A 22,270-nucleotide genomic window follows, 5' to 3' on the forward strand; every position below is an offset into this window, starting at 1 on the left:
GTAAAAATGATAATGTTATAGGCGTTTAAACAATTAACATCTGACAAAACGAGTGGGGGGTGGAAGGTCAAACAAATAAGGCTACTGGATATTGACAGTTGGTAAGCTGTCACCTTCTCCAAATTTTTTTGATTTTTAAACGTGTTAATTACGATTATATTTCATCATCGATTTCACGGACTTCACTGGACGACTACTTAGAGAGATTTGAAAGATAAAAAGTACTACAAATTAAATATAAAATACCCGACTATAGATTCCAATATTCATTTTGAACAGGAAATTGACAGATTTTGAGACGTCGATTTAAAAAAACACATATATGTACATATCTCCGAATCTCGAGCCAATCAACATTTTGTATTACCAGATTCGTGTTTACTGGGCATAGATCTATAAATCATATCTCGTCTCTGAACCATTTTTCGTGTCGAACAGTGCTATTATCATATCATCATATACATATATAATATCGCTATTCTGTGTGCCTTTCTTTCTGTCCGTGTCTCTATCTGAGATAACGCTCGCCGTAATATAATAGTAGTTTCGATTCGATAAACATATGTATGTACGTCACAGCTAAAACACATCCAACAAAACATATAAACGAATACAAAAGAAACTTTTATATATACATATATATATATATATATATATATATATATATATATATATATATATATATATATATATATATATATATATATATATATATATATATATATATTTATTTTTAAATATATATACAGGAAGGCTTGACAGGAAGACCCCAATGCGCCTTCCTGGACAATTAATTACAAACAATGCAGCATTGTATTATAACATACATCACTGTATTTCCAGAAGATTTTTAATTCGTGTTTTATATTGTTTAAATGTAGGTAGGTAGGTAGTTTTTAAATTTTTTTTTCATATTAAGCAATTAAATATAAATATTAAATTAAATATATTCAAAAGGTATTTGAAAAAAAAAATCGACTGCATGCGGATAGAACACAAAACCGACACATTTATTTTAATTTACTTTTATTTAATAACTTTATATGCCAACTCCCATGCGATGATATTTCATCGGGTACAACACTAGTCATATTATATTTTCAGTATTTTAAAATTTCTATGGCGGCCAAAAATCGTCTGTTCGGTTGTTCCAAACGCGAATCCATCAAAAATTAAGATCAAACGGGATCGCTTTCAGCCGTCAAAGCTAGCATTTTCATCTCGGGACGTTTTTAATAACCATACCGTGTCAAAGTGAATCGGTAGAAATTTTACGTCGGACTGAACATCGAGTCTGTTGTGGATAGTTGGGCAGAGGAAAATGTTCCAGACGGGAGAAGCAGAAGGTTTTGCTGTTCGCGGATGAGCGATCTCAGAAATTAGACGCATCTCGAATTATCTCGGTCCACAAATTATTATAGCGTATATTACTATCGGTAAGTGAATGACCCATCGATTTATTTCGGAGTAATTATTTACGTTACGGTAACACGAATAAACGTGCAACATGAGCTTATTCATCGAACTTGTCAGAAATTTATCCGTGGATCAAGTAAAAATGCGATTTTAGTCTAAGCTGGTCTCTCTGCTTGTGTAGAAGATCCTTTAAGCTCAAAGCGATTTTGTTTTTGTTCGCAACAGTATCTTTCAATCTGACATGGCAACTTCTCCACAAAAAAATAAATCTTAAATTTGCAGTGGTTTTAGAACGAACATATCGAAATTGTAATCCTTTTAAATTTATTCTCAAAGAACTTGCATTTATTGTTGATGCATTTTAATGAATAAACGAGTGACTTGTGCTACGTTCAAGCGATATTAATGTCTCCTTAATTTATTTAATTCTCTTGGGCTACAGTAGAACTCTAGTCTAACTGGTGGCGACTGTTGCATGACTTGTCTATTATTGCTTTAATGCAGCGTTTCTCAAGTTGGTTCTAATTGAAGAAACTAACTTTAACTTCGATCTATTATACTACATTTGTAAATATACACCGAGCATTTTATTTATATGTATATATATCGATTTATGTATAGTTATATAAAATACAAATTTTTAGACAACTCTGTTTATTCATATGAATAGAGAGGAGGAGAGAATGTTTAATTAAAAGATGGGCCACCATTAAAATAAATAAACCATTGCGACCAGAAAATTCCAATAAATTTTCTTTAACAACAATATTTTGGACCGTCCAAGGTAAAAGCAATTTATATATCCCCTTAAATATGTCAATAAGAACGTACGCTTTAAAATTGAGACCGATAAAACGTAAGAGCACCCATAAAACTTCCTTAAACTAGACAATATCTACAAATACGCTTTGTTTATTTAGTTTTTTTGTTTGTGCAGGTCATGTTTTGTAATCAATTTTTGACCCACTTCGATCAAAGGTATATTTCCTTAAAAATACAGATTTCCAACAACATTGCAATATTCTATAAAAAATTCAGTTGGCCCTTACTAAAAAGCCATGTAAAAGTCTATGAACCACTATCCGAAATCGATTGAAGCTATGTATATTATATTAATGGTATCTGTTTATTTCGTTAGCATATCAATTAATCAACATCCAGTATTTGCAATGTAAAAATAATCCAATATGCTAAGTGGAATCAGTATAGAACATTGAAGTATGTACATATATGTACTTTATATATGAATTTGTACATATGTATATACATACATATAAAAAAATGAAAACAACGCAACCCCGCGTCTCGCAACATTCTCGAAAAGCATACAACGTAAACAGCAATGTTATTGGAAATTATTTGGTTATGAAAGAAAAATATTGATTGTATGTGGAAGCACATTTGCTCGCTTCGCACAGATCGCTCCCTGGAGCTTTTCTGGAGACCAACTTGCGACGCGCGCCACTGTGTAAACGGGAGTCTGCGAGCTTTCAAACTAACAAGGAAACCAACTTTATTTAGTTTAAATGATCTTTTTATTAGAACGTCTACACTAAAGCTGGTTCGAAGAGGATGACATTTTTTTCGCCTTGCTCCAAAGCTCTCCCTAGAAGCAAAGAATCGCATTTTCCATCGACGAATATCTACCATGCCAAAGGATTAAACGCCAATTTAACACGACTGCAAAATGCTTCTACCTTAGTGCAATGCCAAATCTGTACTAAACATATGTATATAGTATGTATATAGTACATATATAAATATAAGGATGTCCCCAAAAGTTGATTTTATTTAAAAAAAATGTGTGTTAAATGAAACACTATCATAACTTAATTGCTTTCAAAAGTCTCACAATTTTTTCTAGCTATCAAGGTGGTGTAGAAACTTCTCAAACTTTTGCTCATGAGTGCTTCCTTCATTTTTGCGATTCCAAAAAACAGAAAGCGAAAAATATGTGCGAAATTATGCTTCCTGTTATAAAAAACCAACAGTAAAATATGCTTCAAGAAGATTTTAAGACAGAGCAAAAAACAAGTGGATATCCTCCAATTTTATATGATATAAAAAAACACAAGTTAAGCTAAAACATACTGATTTTGTTTTGAATTTCAAATGAATCAATTTGTTCTTCTGTCCTTCTGATCATAAGTTTTATCTTAAAATTTAAACAATAAAACGACTCTGGAAATAATATAAAGTACAGAATTGTAACAAACACGGGATTGGTTTTTGCACCAAGACAAAAACCGCACACTTTATATTAGGTGTGAAATTTTTATTTATGAGAAACGGCATGACCTATCATTCAAACATATTTATTTAATCAAATATATAGCCGTGTTTAAAATTGAATAAACACAAAATTGAGGAGTTTCAAAACTGTCTCGAGAATTGAAAAAAGATTTTTGGACGAGGGTTATACGTCTGAAGAGGAGTTCTTTTGAGAAAAAAAATATTTTACTGACTATAACATGTTTCAAATCAAAATTTCGGTTCCTTGTAACATGTTGTATGTACATACATACATACAGAAGTTTTCAAATTGAAATATCCAAACATGATGGTGTGTTAAATATAGGCAAAGCTTTTTGAGTGTTCCCCGGCCTAACCAAATATTCCAGACATCGTTATTACGATTTGCACAAACAAAAATTGAAACTAGCCTTGTTATTAAATACGCGAATGTGTGCTGTATGTTTTGGCACTTTGTGCCTACATATATAAAATGGTTATGGTCTCGTAATTTTCGAACAAAAAGGGGATAGTGACGCACATTGTCGATGTGCGTTCGCTCGATGAGAAAACGCGTTCATTTCCTGCCACAGTTTTTTTTCCTCTCGTCGTCAGAGATGTGTGAAAATTGTGATAATTTCCCGGAACTAAAATATGGAATCGTTTTTTTTTTCGTCGTGAAAATTATGTCGGAATTTTCTCTCGTTCGTTTATCACAAACGAGTGGAGAAAGAGGCGGAAATTTGGAGAGTGTAAATGATTTCCCTCGGATGGGCGTAAATGTTCTATATTTTGTTCCTTGTAAAATATTTTCGAAGCATAAATTTACTTTGAACTATTAACCAAAAAAAAAACAAAACAATATTAAACAATGTTAAATATCAACGATTTAAGAAGATTAAAAGTTCATCTGAGAAATTTGACCTAAAGATCTTTTATGTGAGAATCCAAATCTATGTAAATAGCAATTGTTCATCTTTGTTACGTTTGTATTTATAAAGTAAATAATTATCTGCTATTTTATATTAACATATATGTGTATAGTACATATATGTACATATGAGATCAAACGAAAGTTTGAAATACTGAAATTACGAGCTATCAAACATTCACATTAGCATTTCGTTATTAATATGCTTTATATCATACTGGAAATACAATATGTGGTTTGACTATTTTGTTTATAGTAAATAAAGCTTTATTCCATTATTAAAGTTCAATTTCAACATTGTATGTTGTATATTAATAATAATTACAATAAACCATCGACAACAGGTCACATAAAAAATAAGATGCAAAGAGAAAAAAGTAATTGATAAGTCTGTGAAAATGCTACATTCGAACTCATACGTATGGGTGAAAAGTTTCTGTCGCTGTTGTTCGGAATTTTCTTTTTATCCTTGTCGGTGTCGGGATAAAGCGGTTTCGAGACAAAGGATCTGTCAATAGTGTACTTTTTGCAGTAGAGGGTCTCTCCCAAGACCGGAAGAAGATATAAAGCTCCAGTGCAGGGAAAATAAAAAGGACAAGTTTTCGCGAGCCCAGAGTGGGGGGCGGGAAATTGCATTGGTAGTACGTGTCAAGCTAGTGCTACATACATACATACAGATATACAAACGTGCACCGCAAACTTTGATAAAATTTTATTATTACAGATTTAAAATATTCTACCCATGGGACTTTTACGAAGGAAGACATTCAATCCTTTTATGATAAAAGAATTGAATTTTTCTCAACTAGAAGATTAAATTTTTCCGTCGAAAGATATTTCGCAGGACAAGTTTTCCATTATTAGTTGGCTCAAATTTACAAAAAATTGTCGGAATGCCTTTAAGCTTTACCGAATAAACGATTGCCCCAACTAAATTTCGGATTAAAAATACAGAATCTACAATATATTTAAGACCACCATGTGATACTTTTAAAACAATATGCTTGAGGGATTGTTATCAAAGCAAAAGTGAATCCCCAATGAAGTATTTTATTTCTAAAAACTACTTGTATAAAGATTTGTATTTTACTGGTTAGTCTTATAGTCTGTTTTTGTCAGTATTTATATTAAGCGGACAGAATGCATCGTTCGGTAAACAAGTGGTCGGTATAAACAATAAAAGGCAAGTATGTATTTATATTAAATGGTCAGTATTATTGATAAATGGTAAGTTTTATTTTGACGAATGGCCAGTATTACCTTTTGGTTGGTATCACCACAAAGTCGATACGATTTTGATAGATAATACCATCCAACAGGTATTGCTATGTGCTCTGGCGAATTACATACGTCAGATTTTTATACTGTTCAAATACACATGTACATTTGTATATAAAAAAATCAATATTGTCACGATATTGAACACATTTAATTGATTAATCTGCTAATCAATAAAATGTGTTGAATTGATTAATTTCTAAAGACACATTCATGTATATAATTTCAGAGATTTTATTTATTATACGGGTAAAAACCCATTTAAGTAAATTAAATAATAAAAACATACATATAATGAAATCTTATAATATAAAATTAACAATAAAAGAAAAAAGAAAATCGAAAAAGATCAAGGAAATTAAGGAACACAATATTCTTAATGGATCCTGCAAACTGAACAAAAGTAACACAACATACATATGTCAATGTCCATCTATTCAGCTAGGCATATACGAGTATTTAAAAGAATGTTACATAGTTTTAGCTATAATTGGCGAAAACAGAGCACGTTTGCGTATTCTAAAATAATTTTCTGGTGCATATACCCACGTGAATACCCAAGTGAATTCGCTATGAATTGGTGGATTATAAATATTTCCACGAAGAACAATTTTGAATTAAAAATAAAACACAACCTTTTATCGCAAAAAAATGAATTATTCCTACATTTAGGTATTATATGTATGTATGTATATAAAAAAAAATGTTAACATCAAAAGTCCATTGTTAAGGTTAGAGAAAAATAATACACATATGTATATACATATATGCAATTAAGAAAATTTATCGATATTGAAAGTTGGTAAGTGCTTTTCAAATTTGACCTTCACTCACACGCTAGAAATTTATCCCAGTGAAACTTTCTGCCAACGAGTAGTTGGAAGTTTTTCCGCTTTTTCTATTACAGTTAAAATGTAGCTTCTTGTCATTCGTTTAAATGAAAAATTACACACTTAAATGGACGAAATGTATAATCTACGAGAGGGTTTTCCCTTTTTGTAATCGCGCACATTTGTTTGTGCCCGCGTTATCGCGCCTTTCTTAAGGACCTCCTCATCCCCCAGTTCCACCCCTCGTGAAGGGCGATTTCATCCTTTGCCCTCGGCGATAATAGCCCCCTACGAACTACCCATAGCCTCGCTACGTCAGCGGCGGGGAAAGGGTTAGCGAGTCTTACGGCGCAATTAATTAATAACCTACAACAGTAATTCTCAACCTGTACATCACGGACTATACGGAAGAATAAAAAAATATATAAATCCATCATAAAACACAGTAAACAAATGAGCTATAGTCCTACTTGTAGAAGAAAGTTCAAAGCGTTCCGTTTGACATTGAACTATGTTTATTCATGGGAGGCCAGGCACGCAAAAATATTTTTTATTTTGTTACGAAGGAATCTCTTGTTTTTCAAGGTAGAAAAAATATATTACATACATGGAATTTTAGTTGGCTTATTTTTAGATTAAACTGTCAGAAATAAAATATTTTCCTTTTTTGACATGTTTAACAGTATGAGAATAGTATATATTTTCGAAATTCATAACAAAATATCTTATTATGTTATAAGATATCTCGATAGATATCTTATTTCGAAATGCTTTTAATACAACGTGAATGAATTTTAGATGTTATGTTAAGTTTTTATATGAAAATTGCACTACACATGATTTTTAAAAAGTTTTTTTTTTAAGGAACATTTTAAAAGGATAATTATACATATGTATTTAGGTAAATACATATATATATTTATGTACACAAGTTATTACAATTATTATTATAAATAATTTATTTCAGTTGACATGCCAATTAGATAATGCCAAAGTTTTACGTATTTTGATTGAAATGCTTTTAATACAACGTGAATGAATTTTAGATGTTATGTTAAGTTTTTATATGAAAATTGCACTACACATGATTTTTAAAAAGTTTTTTTTTAAAGGAACATTTTAAAAGGATAATTATACATATGTATTTAGGTAAATACATATATATATTTATGTACACAAGTTATTACAATTATTATTATAAATAATTTATTTCAGTTGACATGCCAATTAGATAATGCCAAAGTTTTACGTATTTTGATTGAATCCACGTAATTGTTTATCCAATTCAACTGTATTCGATACATGCAAAGTTGCATTGGAAGAAGTAAGGTTTCTTTTGTAATTGTATTGTAAACTTGCAAAATCGGAAAGCGTATCATTAACATGAAACTCACTTTTAACTTTGTAAAACGGGAACCAACAATCTAATAAACTCTATTTTCGCGAATGATGATTTTTGTACCATAATTTTAACCATCCTTTCACCATATCCAACATCATTTGCCGCACTGTAATGGATAACGAGTGAACATGATTTATATTTTATTTTATTTCTCCAAATATACTGAATGCAAAGTCTTCTTATTTTATGTATTCCTCACCAAAACCTCCATAATTCGAATAATGTAATTACAAAATAAAAACATTGGTCAATAGCAACAGAAATAATTATTTTCGCGTGCCTTTCAGATGTGAGAGAGATATGTATTCGGTCAGTATTTTTATTTTTTTTTTACATACATATATGTACATATGTATACAAATATACCAGGAAGGCTTAACAGGTAAACCCCAAATTCGTTTTCCTGGTCCACATAATTATTACATAGATACATGTAAATCTAAATAGTATCTGACATCTATGGTCAGATATTACAAACATAGTATTAATACGATAAATAACGATGAATAACTTTCATGTAACAATACGAATTTTATATTCGATAAACAACCACAGGGACATCTATGGTGAGCAATATGGCGAAACCTAAGATATAACAATAACTAAAGGTTCGCAACAGAAAATTGGGAAGGAAACGCCAATTTTACAGGAATCGTTTCAATGAAAATCAGAAAAATTGGCAAATTCTGATAAGAAACGATCGACCTTGACAAACCAAGGTCTGGCCAATAGCGAGACTTAGCGGGAAACGAACTCGTAACATCAAGTACGAGATAATTCAACATTCACCACTAGACCACGCTACTGGTTAGAATGATATTTAATTATTTTATTTTAAGTTTGGACCATTGTGGTGTTACAGGAGTCCCTAATGCGCTACAATGGATGAAAAAATAGAGAGAGATGAGAAAAATAAAAATATATACATATGTATATACACAGACAAAAAATACATTTATACATAATCATAAAATACAATAGCATTACGATAACGGCAAATAAAGTTAGAATATCAAATAATAAAATACAAATTAGGGAATGTCTTGCATCTACAGCTACATAGTACCAATAAATAAGAACCAGTCGCGAATACAAATCATCCCTGCGAGGCCCAAATGGAAGAGAGAAGATCAAAATTCCACTCATACATCATATTCAATTATGAAAATAATTATGAGCGCAAGCTACCGGACAAATAAGTTAAAATAATCTCTGATAACCTATCTACGCTTACTGGGGTGGAAAATATTACATTCAGGCTCAGGGGCATCGATTTCATTCAGAAGCATTATAGCACTTGAAATAGGAACCATTCGATAAAGAACTGTGCGAGCAGGAGGAACATACAACCATCAAATGATGATGTCTACCACGCGCATAATTATTAGGAACATAAAGCCCCAACTATTCCAGCAATGACGGCTATGACGTATTACCACGCAGAAGCTGGAGATCAAAACGAATTAATGAGAAGTTTCTTCGAAGTTCAAGGGAATTATACCTAAGCATACCCAAAAGGAAAGGAGTAGGGTAAAGATATGGGATTATATGGAATGACGGCTCTGCTTTAGTCGCTATTTTTTTCATTTCTTGCACTTATTTTATATTATTCGACATAGAAAACACGATAAAATTCTCTCTCTTGATAGAAAGAGTTAAAAAAAGTTTCTAGTTGCCTTTATATGAGGAAATATAAATATTACCCCTAATTATTTCCCACTGCCTTATTACAGGGTATGGCTAGGCTTTGACTCACTATCTTCGAGAAGAGTTATTGCCATTTCCAAATATTTCTTTGGAGTATTAAAGGGCATTTATTAATTGACAACCCTTCGATTTTATTGGAACCTGGATGCGATAGAGCTTTGCGTCCAATATCGTAAAATTTTCAACCTATTCCTGTTTGAATGAGATGAATGATTGGTAATTTTTGTTGTTCTTTTCTTTTTTTTGTAAGACTGGTATGACGCATTGGGGCAACCTGCCAGGTCACATTGGTCATAATATTGTTAATAAGAAATAATAAATAAAAATAAATAAATAAAATGATTTTCATAGCTAACTAGCTGAACGGGCCCGAATGCGTTATTGTGGCATGCGTTGCAATGCCACAATAACGCGTGGAATTCCCGTTGTCGTTCTCGTTCCCGTTCCCGTTCCACAGACATTCAATTTTATATATAGGTATAGATATATTTGCTGACGTGGGTCATCCGCTGTGTGTTTGTGGTACAGCCCTGACTGGTCAGTACATTCGAGTGCGAGGTAGGCGTGGCGCGATTATTGTCACACTCGCGGCGTGATGCGTTGAAGGCGGGATAGATTTACTTAAGCGTCAGTAAAATCGTAATTACGAATATTATTATTAAGAGGTTTTTCCCGTTTTTATTTCACAGTAATCTTCCCGGACATGTATACAACAAATCCTAAACAATCTTTCATTCAGGTGACGACTTACTGATGCTACATTCTTCTTTAAGCTCATAAATGGTTTCCTTGATTGTTCCGATTTACTGAGTAAGGTTGATATCAGGATCCCATTTAGGTATTCTAAACACGTTGCACTCTTTTCACTTAATCCTTTCAATACCAATTCCCAAAAATATTCTTATCTGCAGCGTGTTTATCGTATGTTTAACGCGGAGCTGAATGAGGTTGATCTATTCAGGACTAACATCAAGAGAATCTCAACCGATTGATCCATTTTTTCTTCTATTCTTTTTTATAACCTTTTTACAATCTTCTAACCCTTTAGTTTAGTTATACATTGTGCCATTTAGTCATGTTATAGTTTTTATTATTTTCCTTTTTTCATTTGTTTATCTTTGTAAAAATCTGTAATTGGACTCGGATGTTATATATAGTATGTATATATTTACTCTTTATTTGTCAATAAATAAAATAAAATACATTTTTAACTGAACGCTTGGCGTCTAGCTCAGTGGCTAGCGGATTTTCTATCACATTATGAAGGCTGGACACCAGCGCCTTGTCCATACAAACGTATTAGACTTCTCCCTTCCTCAATTATGGCACTAGAGAAATTATTTTTTAATATGCTATGGATATCCACCCAATATTGGGTTGCATCTATTGTTTTATTTTTTTGATTAGTTATTTTTTATAGGAGCTAGGAGCCGCCAAACATCAATAAAATCGCCCCTTTTTTACACCCACGAAAAGAGTCCAGCGTACTTATTTAACGATCGATTTAAAATAAAATATGCGCATAGTTGCACAGAAAATATCTTTCTCATACCGATGATTAAATTTTTTTAAAAATTGGTCCAGTTTCGGAGGAGAAAATAGGAGAATACGAAACCTCGATTTTGTCAATTTAAAATACGTTTTATCTGGTCGAAGCGCAACTGTCGCATTCACTCAATATATATATTGATATATATTGTCGCATTCACTCAATATATATATCGAAGAAAGAAACGGCAACAAAATTAAGGTTTCGGGTGTACAGCCCTCTTAAGGCAAGTGTTAAACGCATACTACATACATATATCAAAGTTACATATTAATGTTTATACACAGCAGATGCATATAATTTAACCACTGGTAATAAGTTTAGGTCAATAGTTAAAAGTCCACTAATAATAAGAGGGGGAGGGGTCCACAATGCGAAACATTTGAGAATCATCAGTTCTACGTGACAAAGCCTCGCTCGGGCAGATGAGAACGCACACGGTTTTCCTCACAGTTGGGGGGCTTAACGGGCCCGAATTAAATATGCTGAAGGATAAAGTCGAACGAAAGGAGCCGGCAGGATTAGACAGATCGCTTAATTTAATTATCCTCGCGTGCTATATATTATAATATGAGTGACTCGAATGTGATATTATATATATATTGTGTATAATACATATTGTGTGCGGTGCCATATCTCACCGAGAGACGTGCGCGTCGCGTTTGCGGACACAATTGTCTCGCTTCATTTCAGCCTCGTTTCATTCAAATTGCCGCCTTTGGATAAATTAAATTTAACCCCCTACCCCCCACCCCTCCATTACTTTGTGTGCTAGAGGTTCAAGGTGTGGCTGTGCCACAGAGGTTTTAATAAAATTTTCTCCATGTTAAATTACGCCTGACGTCTTCGACAGGTGAAAAAGGATGGTTTGTATTACGTTTTGAGGTAAAACAATATAAAATGTATAAAATACTACTGCTGACATTATATTTTTAAAAAAGTACTCGAAATTAATTACAGTCGACGGTTGTATGCATACAATTTTATATGCCAATTTGATTGCATTATTCAATTTAATGAATTTTTGATTCGTACATAAAGAGTGAGTCGAAAAGTTTTGACGTATCATAATCAAATAAAATTTTTCATTTGAAATATTCGTACACGTCGAATAATTAAATTGAATTTTTTAGTTTTAATGCAACGTAAATATTAGTTGATTTTATTACTTTAAATTTCGTTTTAATAATACTCATAGTAATAAATACCTACCCTCAATATCATGTATATAATAATATAATAAATATCAATATAACAAATTCGTCGGGGAGCATGTAAATGTATGTTCAATAAAATTTAATGTGTTTTTATATATTTTATATGAATGTATGTTTAAATAAAATGTGTGTTATTTATGTATTTTGTATTATGTACATAAGTATCTGGCCAAAGTGTCATATTGGGGTAAATTGTGAAGAAACTGTGAACATGTGTATTAAAATAAAAATAAAATAAAGAAATATTATAATTCATCAAATTTTTTTCTTATATACATACTATATAAATACATATATGTCAAATTAAATTTAAATTTCGAAACATTGAATTTGGTGTACTGCGTAACTCACGGTACAGAACATTCCAAAAAAAGTTTCATTATTTAATTTTGATTTCCAACTTTCATCCGACCAAGCGACGCTAACCAATTCAATTCTAATTTTTATGATGAATACGTTTTTTGTTGTACATTTTTCATTAATGATACATGATTTCAAACAATGCTCTTTCAAGAATCACTGTTTTTTTTCAATATTTTCTCTGGTGCCAACCCTGAAATCTTATGTAGAATGCGGCCGATCGCCATGATACTTTTAAAAATTGTCAAACTACGATGTCAATTGAACAATATGATCAATTTACTTATAAAAATGTATCCCATGTTGTTTATTGTGTGTTTTTTTAATGCATTGTGCAATTTTTAACGATGCACTTGCCCATTGCCCTTGCCCAGAGAAGTTTTAATCGGACATACGTCGACCACCAAGCATCAAATGCGACTGATGCTTAAATTATTTAGGATTGTCTGTGGACAATCGTCAAATAAAATCCTACTGCCACTGCGAAAGCATCAGATGTGGAACAACCAAAAGCTTTATCAGACGTTGAGCAGCTGAAAATTCATCAGATGTAGAACAAACGTTCAGAAACAGTCGATGAACATTCTCACAGTTAAACAAAGCTCCTTGCAGACTGTGAAAGTCGAGGGAGCTCGAGTTGATAAGTATAGTAGGGGGTGGGGCGGCGCGGAGCGCATAATGCAGTGCGCCCTGGGGCGTTCGCCTAATTACACCGTCGACACTCGCAGAACAACCAGACAAAGTTATGAATCCGCACGGACGTGCCGATAATACCAAAAGCGACGCGATCACTCAAGAAAACTCGAATAGTTTTCCCCCTCTTTTCCCCACAGTTGCGTTTCACCGCACATAAAAATCTTCATGATTATATTCAGCTGGTACGTGTCGAGTGGAAAAACAAAGTTTCACAAACCGAGAGTTTTTATGCGTTTTATTTCATTTTTTTTTTGCTTTTGTCACGCTGGGTCTTTTCACGATCGAGTCAACTCAAATTACGTTGTCTGCAACGAGTGAGATCGTTGGAAAGTAACCGTGCTCTGCGAAATGGCCGGTTTCCAACAAGAATCACACGGAACGTGTCTTTGGACTTTCACACGAATGGTTCTTCAGACGACAAATGTTATTTATATGACGTCAGTGAAACTATCGTACTGCAAGCGGGTACCAATCAAAAGAATATAAAACTTGATGCAATGTTGAATACAATTTTAACGAACTAATTAAATAAAAATTTGATTAAAAACAGATTGCTTAAACAGAATAAGACTCGAGAAATTGTATATTACATATATTAAATACATAATTATAACATTTATACACCTGTAAATCGAAACAATACCTGACATCTATGGTCAGACATTACAAACGATCAATAACATTTTTCATGTAACAATACGATTTTTACATTCAATTATCATCGAAAGAGACATCATTGGAAAGAAATCTGTCGAAACCTGTGATTTAACGATAACTCAACGTTTTCAATAGAAAATTGGATGGGAAAAGCCATTTCAATGAAAATCAGAAAAATTGGCGAATTTTGATAAGAAACGATCGACCAAACCAAGGTCTGACTAAAAACGAGACTAGTGGGAATCGAATCCATGACACATTGCACGAAAAAATACAACACTCACCACTAGACCACGCTGCTGGTTGTATAATAAGCTTTAAAAAGAATTTTATCATAAAACTTTTGACAATATTTGAACTGCGATAAAACAAACTTTTTGTATACTCTATTTTGCAAATATAATTTTACCATATTTTTACTTGAGAATAATATAATTCTTTAAGCAAAACAAGAAAATGAATAATAAAACAAGCGTTTTGAACATAGATATTTATTGCGTTTGTAAAATTGTGTTTGTCAATGTTTGCAAAGCTTAAAATTGTGTTCTTATATTAAACACATTTTCGGCTGTTTTTAAAAATAACAAATTCTATTTTCTGAAATTTACCCTTGCTATCTATAAATTATATATATATATACATACATATACTTCAGTTAAAACTGTTGAGTGGGGATTGCAATACCCGTGTACCGTTTTACGGGTAAATCGTCAAAATGTCTTCATCGTTAATTACCAGAAAATTTTAAATTACCAGGAACAATTACATATACACGCATATGATTGCATAATATGACATTAATAATGCAAATGGCGTATTGTGGATTAGGTAGTCTGGAATAATTGGTAATTTTAAATTGATAATGCAATAAGACAATAGAATAGACAAATGGTAAAAAATGCAATAAGACAGATGGTTTAATCGAGATCAAAACTTTCAAATCATCCAAACTTTAAATAAATAAATATGATTGGCTTAAAATAAAAAATTAAACGAAAAGTAACCGTATACAATTATCTAATTAACGAATTTATTTAAATTTACCGCTAAATACGAGTACGCCGCTAGTAGGGAAAATCATTTACCGTTAAACAGATTATGAAATTTAACGGTAAATTGCAATCCTACTATTTAGCAGTTTACTATAGGAGATATAATATCTCAAGAAACACTAAAAATACTTATGTACATGCATTTGCAATGAAACTCTTGAAAGATCTTTAATTTTTTCCCAATAAGTACGTATGCATATGTTAGTGAAGATCACTCTTTTATGAACATATGTTTCATTCATATGTACATACATATGTATATTCATGGTGAGTATATTCATATATTGAGTCGACTTTTTCATACTACGACTTTAATACAATTTTTCCGAGGCATTTTTGCACAGTTTGTGTCTTTTCGCCTATTTGTGTCATCAAAAACAACGAGCAATATTTCATCAAACCGCTTGTCTCCGGATGATTCGCCATTTGTGATTCAATTTAAAAACCAATTCTCCTTTACGGTCGCAGTTTTATATTCCCATCGTCAAGCGGGCGTCTCCCTTTATGAACTTGCTTGTATATGAATCCTGGCTTTGTCAAAACAGAGAAGAAGAAAAAAAAAACACTGAATAAAATCAATTTTCTTTTGCGGAATCTCGCGTACGTACATAGGCATTCGTAGTATGGATACAAGACAGGCATACATTGGTACTGTGAGTTGTATAGGCGCCTTTCCCATTCCAGTGCAACACGATTGTTTGTAAAATGGAATATAAATCCACGATTATAATTGGACAGTACGAGTAGTCTTCTAGCAGAGGCCTACCACCGCGGTCTGTAACTAAAATATATTGCTCAAACTGAGAGTAATGTTGTGTACCGCCTCTTGTGCTTCGCCCATCCTCCCGAAACAAAGCTTCGGTAAATGCGCTGAAAGCTTCCCGAGCACACAGCTTAATAGGAAACTTTTAAATGTTTCTCAATAAAAGCTTTCTCTGGTAACGAACAAAGATTTCGACAGCATTAGCGGAAACTTTCGCGTCAGTTTTCAGAAATTAATTGGCGAATAGGAGAGCGAGAGACAGGGGCGATTTTAATTAGCCTCGAAAACAAACGAATTGACGATATCAATCGCGAATGCGACGACTCAATTAATTGAAATAGATTTAAATATTCCTAATAGTAAACGCGCACAATCGGGCACGTTTTAATTTGTTTTATATAAAGTACATATCAGCAAGTATGAAAGTAGAGAGGAGGTAAGAGGTGCACTTACTTCTATCAATGAAACGAAATTGTCCTAAGAATCCTGTAGAGTTGTCCCGTGGCGGACGTTGTCCGGAGTGAAACTCTAAAACTAGGGCCCTTCCAGAGGAATACAGGGCCGGAGGGACGTCAGAACGACCTCCGCAAAGGGCGCCAGCGCCCTCACTGTACTCGTTTACTTCGCCTCGTTCTACGTGAGGATACAGCTTCAGATAGTCTCCGCTCATGCAGCTGAAACAAAAAATAATAAAAAATATTAAAAATAATTATATATTACATAATCATTATTCTTACCAAAGAATATACTAAAAAAAATTAGTATTTTTGTGTACATATTTTTTATTTATTTTAAATTTTTACATACATATATACAAATATACCAGGACGGTCTAACAGGTAAACCTCAATGCGCCTAAATGGTCAATTTTAATTACACAAGTCGCTGAATTACGAGAAACTGAAAACTCAAAATTAACGAGGGGGGCGAAGCCCCCAGGGCGTCGGTGATGCACAAAATGTATCACTTCATAATTCTTAATTTCTAATTTTTGCATCAATTTCTTTCCGAAACCAGCCGTTTCGCTTTCGATTCAGGATTCTAGAGGTGCACACACACACACACACACAAATTCATTCATCATTTCGAATGTGTATAATGTGCCACTTTTTATTACGATTAATATTACGTGCGCGTGCGCCTATAAATTACCTTACATTATACATTGTACATTATACCGTTTAATAAAAAAAAATATTTTTAAAGCATGTTCAAATATATGAACAGCATTTATATACATATGCTATGTTGTGAAGTTTTTTTTATCTTCAGAGGGCTGTGGGAAAATGGGAATGGTTCATGATTTTGATGGATAAGTTGGTGCGAATTTTGTATGGAAAGTTCTCAAGAATTATTAAGTTGGATACTCTGACAAACAACTATTTTATAATAATTTATAGGCAGTAAAAAAATAATGAACAATCTTATGTACATATAGGTAGATTATTTACATCAGTGGTTCACACGGTTCCCCAGGGGTCCTTGTAACCTTTGAGGGGGTCTGTGGCAAATTGAAAATAATTTGGGGGCACGTGGACTAAGCTTATGAAGACTATAATCTAATATAAAGTTATCTAAAAGTGCATGTTTGGATCGATTGTATGCACTTTTTGATTCAGTGTTAGAATTCCTGGAAAGTAAAGGCAAACGTCAAAATTACATTTATAACTTTTCTATTACGAAGTTGTTTCACGATTAGGCTTTCGCTTTAAGAAGGGATTCATGGGCATAATACGTTTGGAAACCACTGCTTTTCACACTTAACAAATTTGATTTAAAACTATATGACGAATTCTGAACCAGCATTCGAATAAGAAAGACATATTTAAACTACTTATGTATTTAAAAGTTCATTTACATTCAAACTAAACATGCAATATAATACTATTTATATTTCAATCATTCATACCGATCAATAAAGACTTAATCAATTGATCCTCCTCAAGCAGATTTGCGGTTTATCGTTGCATTCATCAGTGCATTAATCCCGGTTGATTAACGCCACGTACGTGTCTTGATTGCACCGCAAAACCGCGGTACATCTCTCACTTGGGTGCACTAAATTTACCCATATCGCAATGACAACTCGTGCAGAATATTAATCATCGTCATTATCGCGATTCAAATTCACACCTGAACTCTTTATTTCGCCACCCCGGTCCAAAAGAGGGAAAGAGAGAGAGTTCGCAAGTTTGCATAAATTGGCGAACAAAGCGCGAGACAATACTTTTGTAATTGTATAATACCGAAAACTGATTTATTTCGCTTTGAGCTCGACGCCAACAAAAGACAGCCGACGGACAAAAGCATCGAAAGCTTTCAGTCATTACGAGTACAACAAGCAGGATGGCAACAATGCTAAGTTCGTCTTCTGCATGCTTTCAATATACATGGGTATATATATACGTATGTATGTATGAGGTACATAATAAATAAGCTCGATCGGTTCGCCGGTTAAATTAACCCCACAGTTTGACAGTGTATTGGAAACTTCGAAATACACGAATTATTCCGATCGGCTGTCAGGGAAATTATTCTGTGACATTTCAATCTGAAAATTCCATTTAAAATAATATAATACGATTCAAATGTGAGTTCACAAACTTTTATCGAAATTTTCCAATCAGAATCGAATAATGGTACCACTCTTCTATTCTATTCTTTACATCAAAAAATCATTATATAAATGTTAACTTCTCTTTCCATTCATCTAATATCGGTTCGGGGTTTGCTCACAAAAACGATTTTTTTGTACATTTTATATTGTATTGGAGCTTTGGGGGCGATAATTCAAAAGTTTTCCCCATGCCATATTTTCCAATTTGTATTGGAGGATACAAAGTAATCAATGAAAACAATAATGCTAAGAATTAGTATGAATTTGGTGATATTATTGAAAGTTAGAATGAATAGTAATGATTTGGATAAGGTATCATCATCATCATCATCATCTACAGTCATTCATCGTCCACTGCTGGACGAAGGCCTCTCCAACACGCTTCCACTCGTCTATGTTTTGTGCAACTCTCATCCATCTCACCCCACACATTTTCCTAATTTCGTTCACCCATCTTCCCTGCGGTTTTCCTTTTACCCTTTTGCATTCTCTCGGGTACCATTCAAGCACTTCTTTTGCCCACGCTTTATCCATTCTTTTATCACGTGGCCCGCCCATTGCCATTTCAATCTCTTTACTCTATCTACTATGTCCACTACCCTTTTCATACTTCTCATCCAGGTTTTCCGTTTCCTGTCTTTCATCGTTATGGCGAGCATACAGCGTTCCATACTTCTTTGAGTGCATTGAAATTTGAATAGCGTCTTGGCGTTCAGTGTTCAAGTTTCACATCCATACGTCATCACTGGCAAAACGCATTGATTGAAGATCTTTTTCTTCAGACAGAGGGGCATTTTTGATTTAAAAATAACATTCATCCGTCCAAATGCACTCCATCCTAATTTCATACGTCTCTTTGAATGGAGTGCATTTGGACGAATTAATGTCATTTTAAATCAAAAACTATTTAAATGACATTCATTCGTCCAAATGCACTCCATCCTATACATATGTATATGTATATATGTAGTACATCAGTATCGGATACGGTCACTTGTCATGAAAACGTTAATACGATTGATTTATTTGGAGCATGCTTGCAATATGAAAGCTATTGATATTGAAAGCTATGGGAATTGAAATTCAATGCACAGCAAAGTATGTACTTTGCCTTTAATAGGCCTTTGAATTTCAATCGATAGATTCGTCCCAATCAATATTTAAACATTATATGAAAGAAACGTATATTCAGTCGTGTTCATATCACAATTACTAAATAATATTATTATTTTTGTATTCAATTGTTTACATTTTTGTATGAATAGAAATTTTAATTTGTAGCCAAACTAAGTATAATAAATTGTTGAATCAAATTGATTAGGCCAGAGAATCCCAGCTGAAGGTTAGTATCCCTCCAAAAGCCTGCAAGGTGTTCTTTAGTAGTATGCGAAAAACTATTATTTATTTCAGGAAATCATATCTGACCTTTATTCAAACATTGCATGGACCAGTTTTCTGTATCTATTCATTTTATACCAAAAAAGTTAGAACCCCTCTAACTCTATAGATACGTATAAAATATTTCAATAGATAAGTCATATTTCCTGGTTGGCAGTGCTATGATTTTGCTACAGCCTTATTCGAAATAAGAAAAGCTTAATCGTTATATTTATCAAATCTAAATAATAGATTTTTCCGAATTGAATCAAGACTCGCACCGCTACTGAAAATAATCATATAAATTCTGTGTGTGCGTGTCTGCAATAACTATTATGTGTGTATGTCTGTGTCTTTGCAATAACGCTCACAGTAGTATACTAGTCGTTTCGATTCGACATATAAGTGTACATACGTCACAGTTAAAACGCTACCAACAAAATGTACGAATATAATAACGAATCAAGAAAAATTTCCTTTAGGAAAATAGTCTCACGAGAACTTAGCGCCATCTCTTAAAAAATAATTTAATAAATTAATTAATTTTTCTATTGGTGTTTTATATTATTTATATGTAGGTAGGTGGGTAGTTTTTACTTATAATACACATTGAAACTTTTATCAGGTCTATCACTATAATACAGGTCTGTTACTGAGCGTTGGCGCGTTCTCATACTCACGCACATGCGCGCGAAAGAGACAGAGCATCTTTTTTATTATTGAATGCAGTGTGACAGCATACGTACATATTCACAGACACTACACAAGCACATTTGTTCGCACCAGCTAATTTCCCATTTGTTTTATGAACCACTATATTCTATTGACTACTTGATGACTAGGACTATTTTAGAATCATTTCACCAACGCAACTCTCGGTAACAGACTTATAATATAAATTGCTTACGTCACGCCTTGACAATCGAACACATGACCGAAATATTTATTTTTATTTGTTTTTATCGACTAACTTAATATGATATAACCCATTCGATGACATTTCATCGGGCTTATCATAATTTAATAATAATATAAGTGATAGACATGACTAAACATTTACAGATTTGGTGTTGTATACTATTTTAATTCCTCTAGCAATTACTATTCCAAACCACCCGTTGAAATATCAACGGGCACAACACTTAAAATTATTGCAACTTCGAACCTACTTCATTACTTGACTCTTATTACTTCACTTTCGATTATTTCGTCTGACGAAATTTGGGTTCTTATCCGATTGTTTTCAAACTTTGCCATTTTGCTCGGTTTGATCATCAATATATGTGGAAATGAAATCCGCCGAAGTGCGATGGTGAAAAATAATCGTAATAGACACGTTTGAAAATACTCCATCATCTTACTCGGTGACGTTTATTATCCACATTGGCGCATTTGTACACACAGTTCCCATCGTTTTTTCCCTTTTCGCCACTCTCTCGCTATGTCAGATTTTAATTGTATAAACGCTTATAGATTTTTATTTTTTCACTCTATATTTTATTTTATAACTTTTTTAATTATCCAAAACCCAGCTTTCCTGACCTCTCACATTAGGGGTCAGGGTTATATAACATATCATACATAGTTTCGCGTGCGAAATTTTCATCTTCGCCTCTCTATATAAGGCTACGGTAAATACTTGGCCAATTTTCAGGCAATTAAAAACGTACCTGACCCGAAAAAGTCATCAAGCTGCCTTGAAATTTTATTAATTATCGCCGAAATGGATTTAATTACGGACGCCTGACGAATTAGGACGCCTTAATGGAACGCGAGCGAGAACCCCGGGAAGGGAACGAGGGGGACGTAGAGCCGGAGGGGAGGGGGAATGTGGAGGATCTGAGAGGAGAAGGCTCGTGGGTGGTCGGGGGGATGGGCAATAATAATTGTTGCGTTAAGGGCGTCCGTTAACGACGGCAATTCGTTAGCAAGCGGGCGTCCTTTTAACGGCCACCGGGTTTAAAATTCAAATAGCGGCGAGTTTAATTTTTCAGTGGCGGTCTTCCGTTGCCTCGACCTGCCCCACGTGCTTCCTTTCTTCCGGTTCCGGTCTGGGACGTAGAGCCGGAAGTCACCCCACCGGCCGTACATCAACAACGTCATCGTGGCACTTCCGGAAATGCACCTCCGGCGGGGTGCGTTTACAATGCAATGCAATCCGGCATGATTGTGGCTCACCCTCACGG

At 33.5% G+C, this 22,270-nt stretch overlaps 2 protein-coding genes across 2 annotated transcripts in view; one reads left to right on the top strand and one right to left on the bottom strand.

Moving 5' to 3' along the window:
* LOC143910435 (uncharacterized) overlaps window positions 1-22,270 on the top strand; it is a 448,390-nt gene that overhangs the window by 333,815 nt on the left and 92,305 nt on the right. The gene's annotated exons all lie outside the window — the stretch shown is intronic.
* Sol1 (CUB domain-containing protein Sol1) overlaps window positions 1-22,270 on the bottom strand; it is a 262,612-nt gene that overhangs the window by 166,424 nt on the left and 73,918 nt on the right. Inside the window, exon 3 of the mRNA XM_077428791.1 lies at window positions 16,544-16,764. Coding sequence (XP_077284917.1) covers window positions 16,544-16,764 — 221 coding nt within the window. The remainder of the gene's footprint in view (window positions 1-16,543; window positions 16,765-22,270) is intronic.

This window comes from Arctopsyche grandis, chromosome 4 (assembly GCF_051622035.1).
Source record: "Arctopsyche grandis isolate Sample6627 chromosome 4, ASM5162203v2, whole genome shotgun sequence".
Classification (NCBI taxonomy): Eukaryota; Metazoa; Arthropoda; class Insecta; order Trichoptera; family Hydropsychidae; genus Arctopsyche; species Arctopsyche grandis.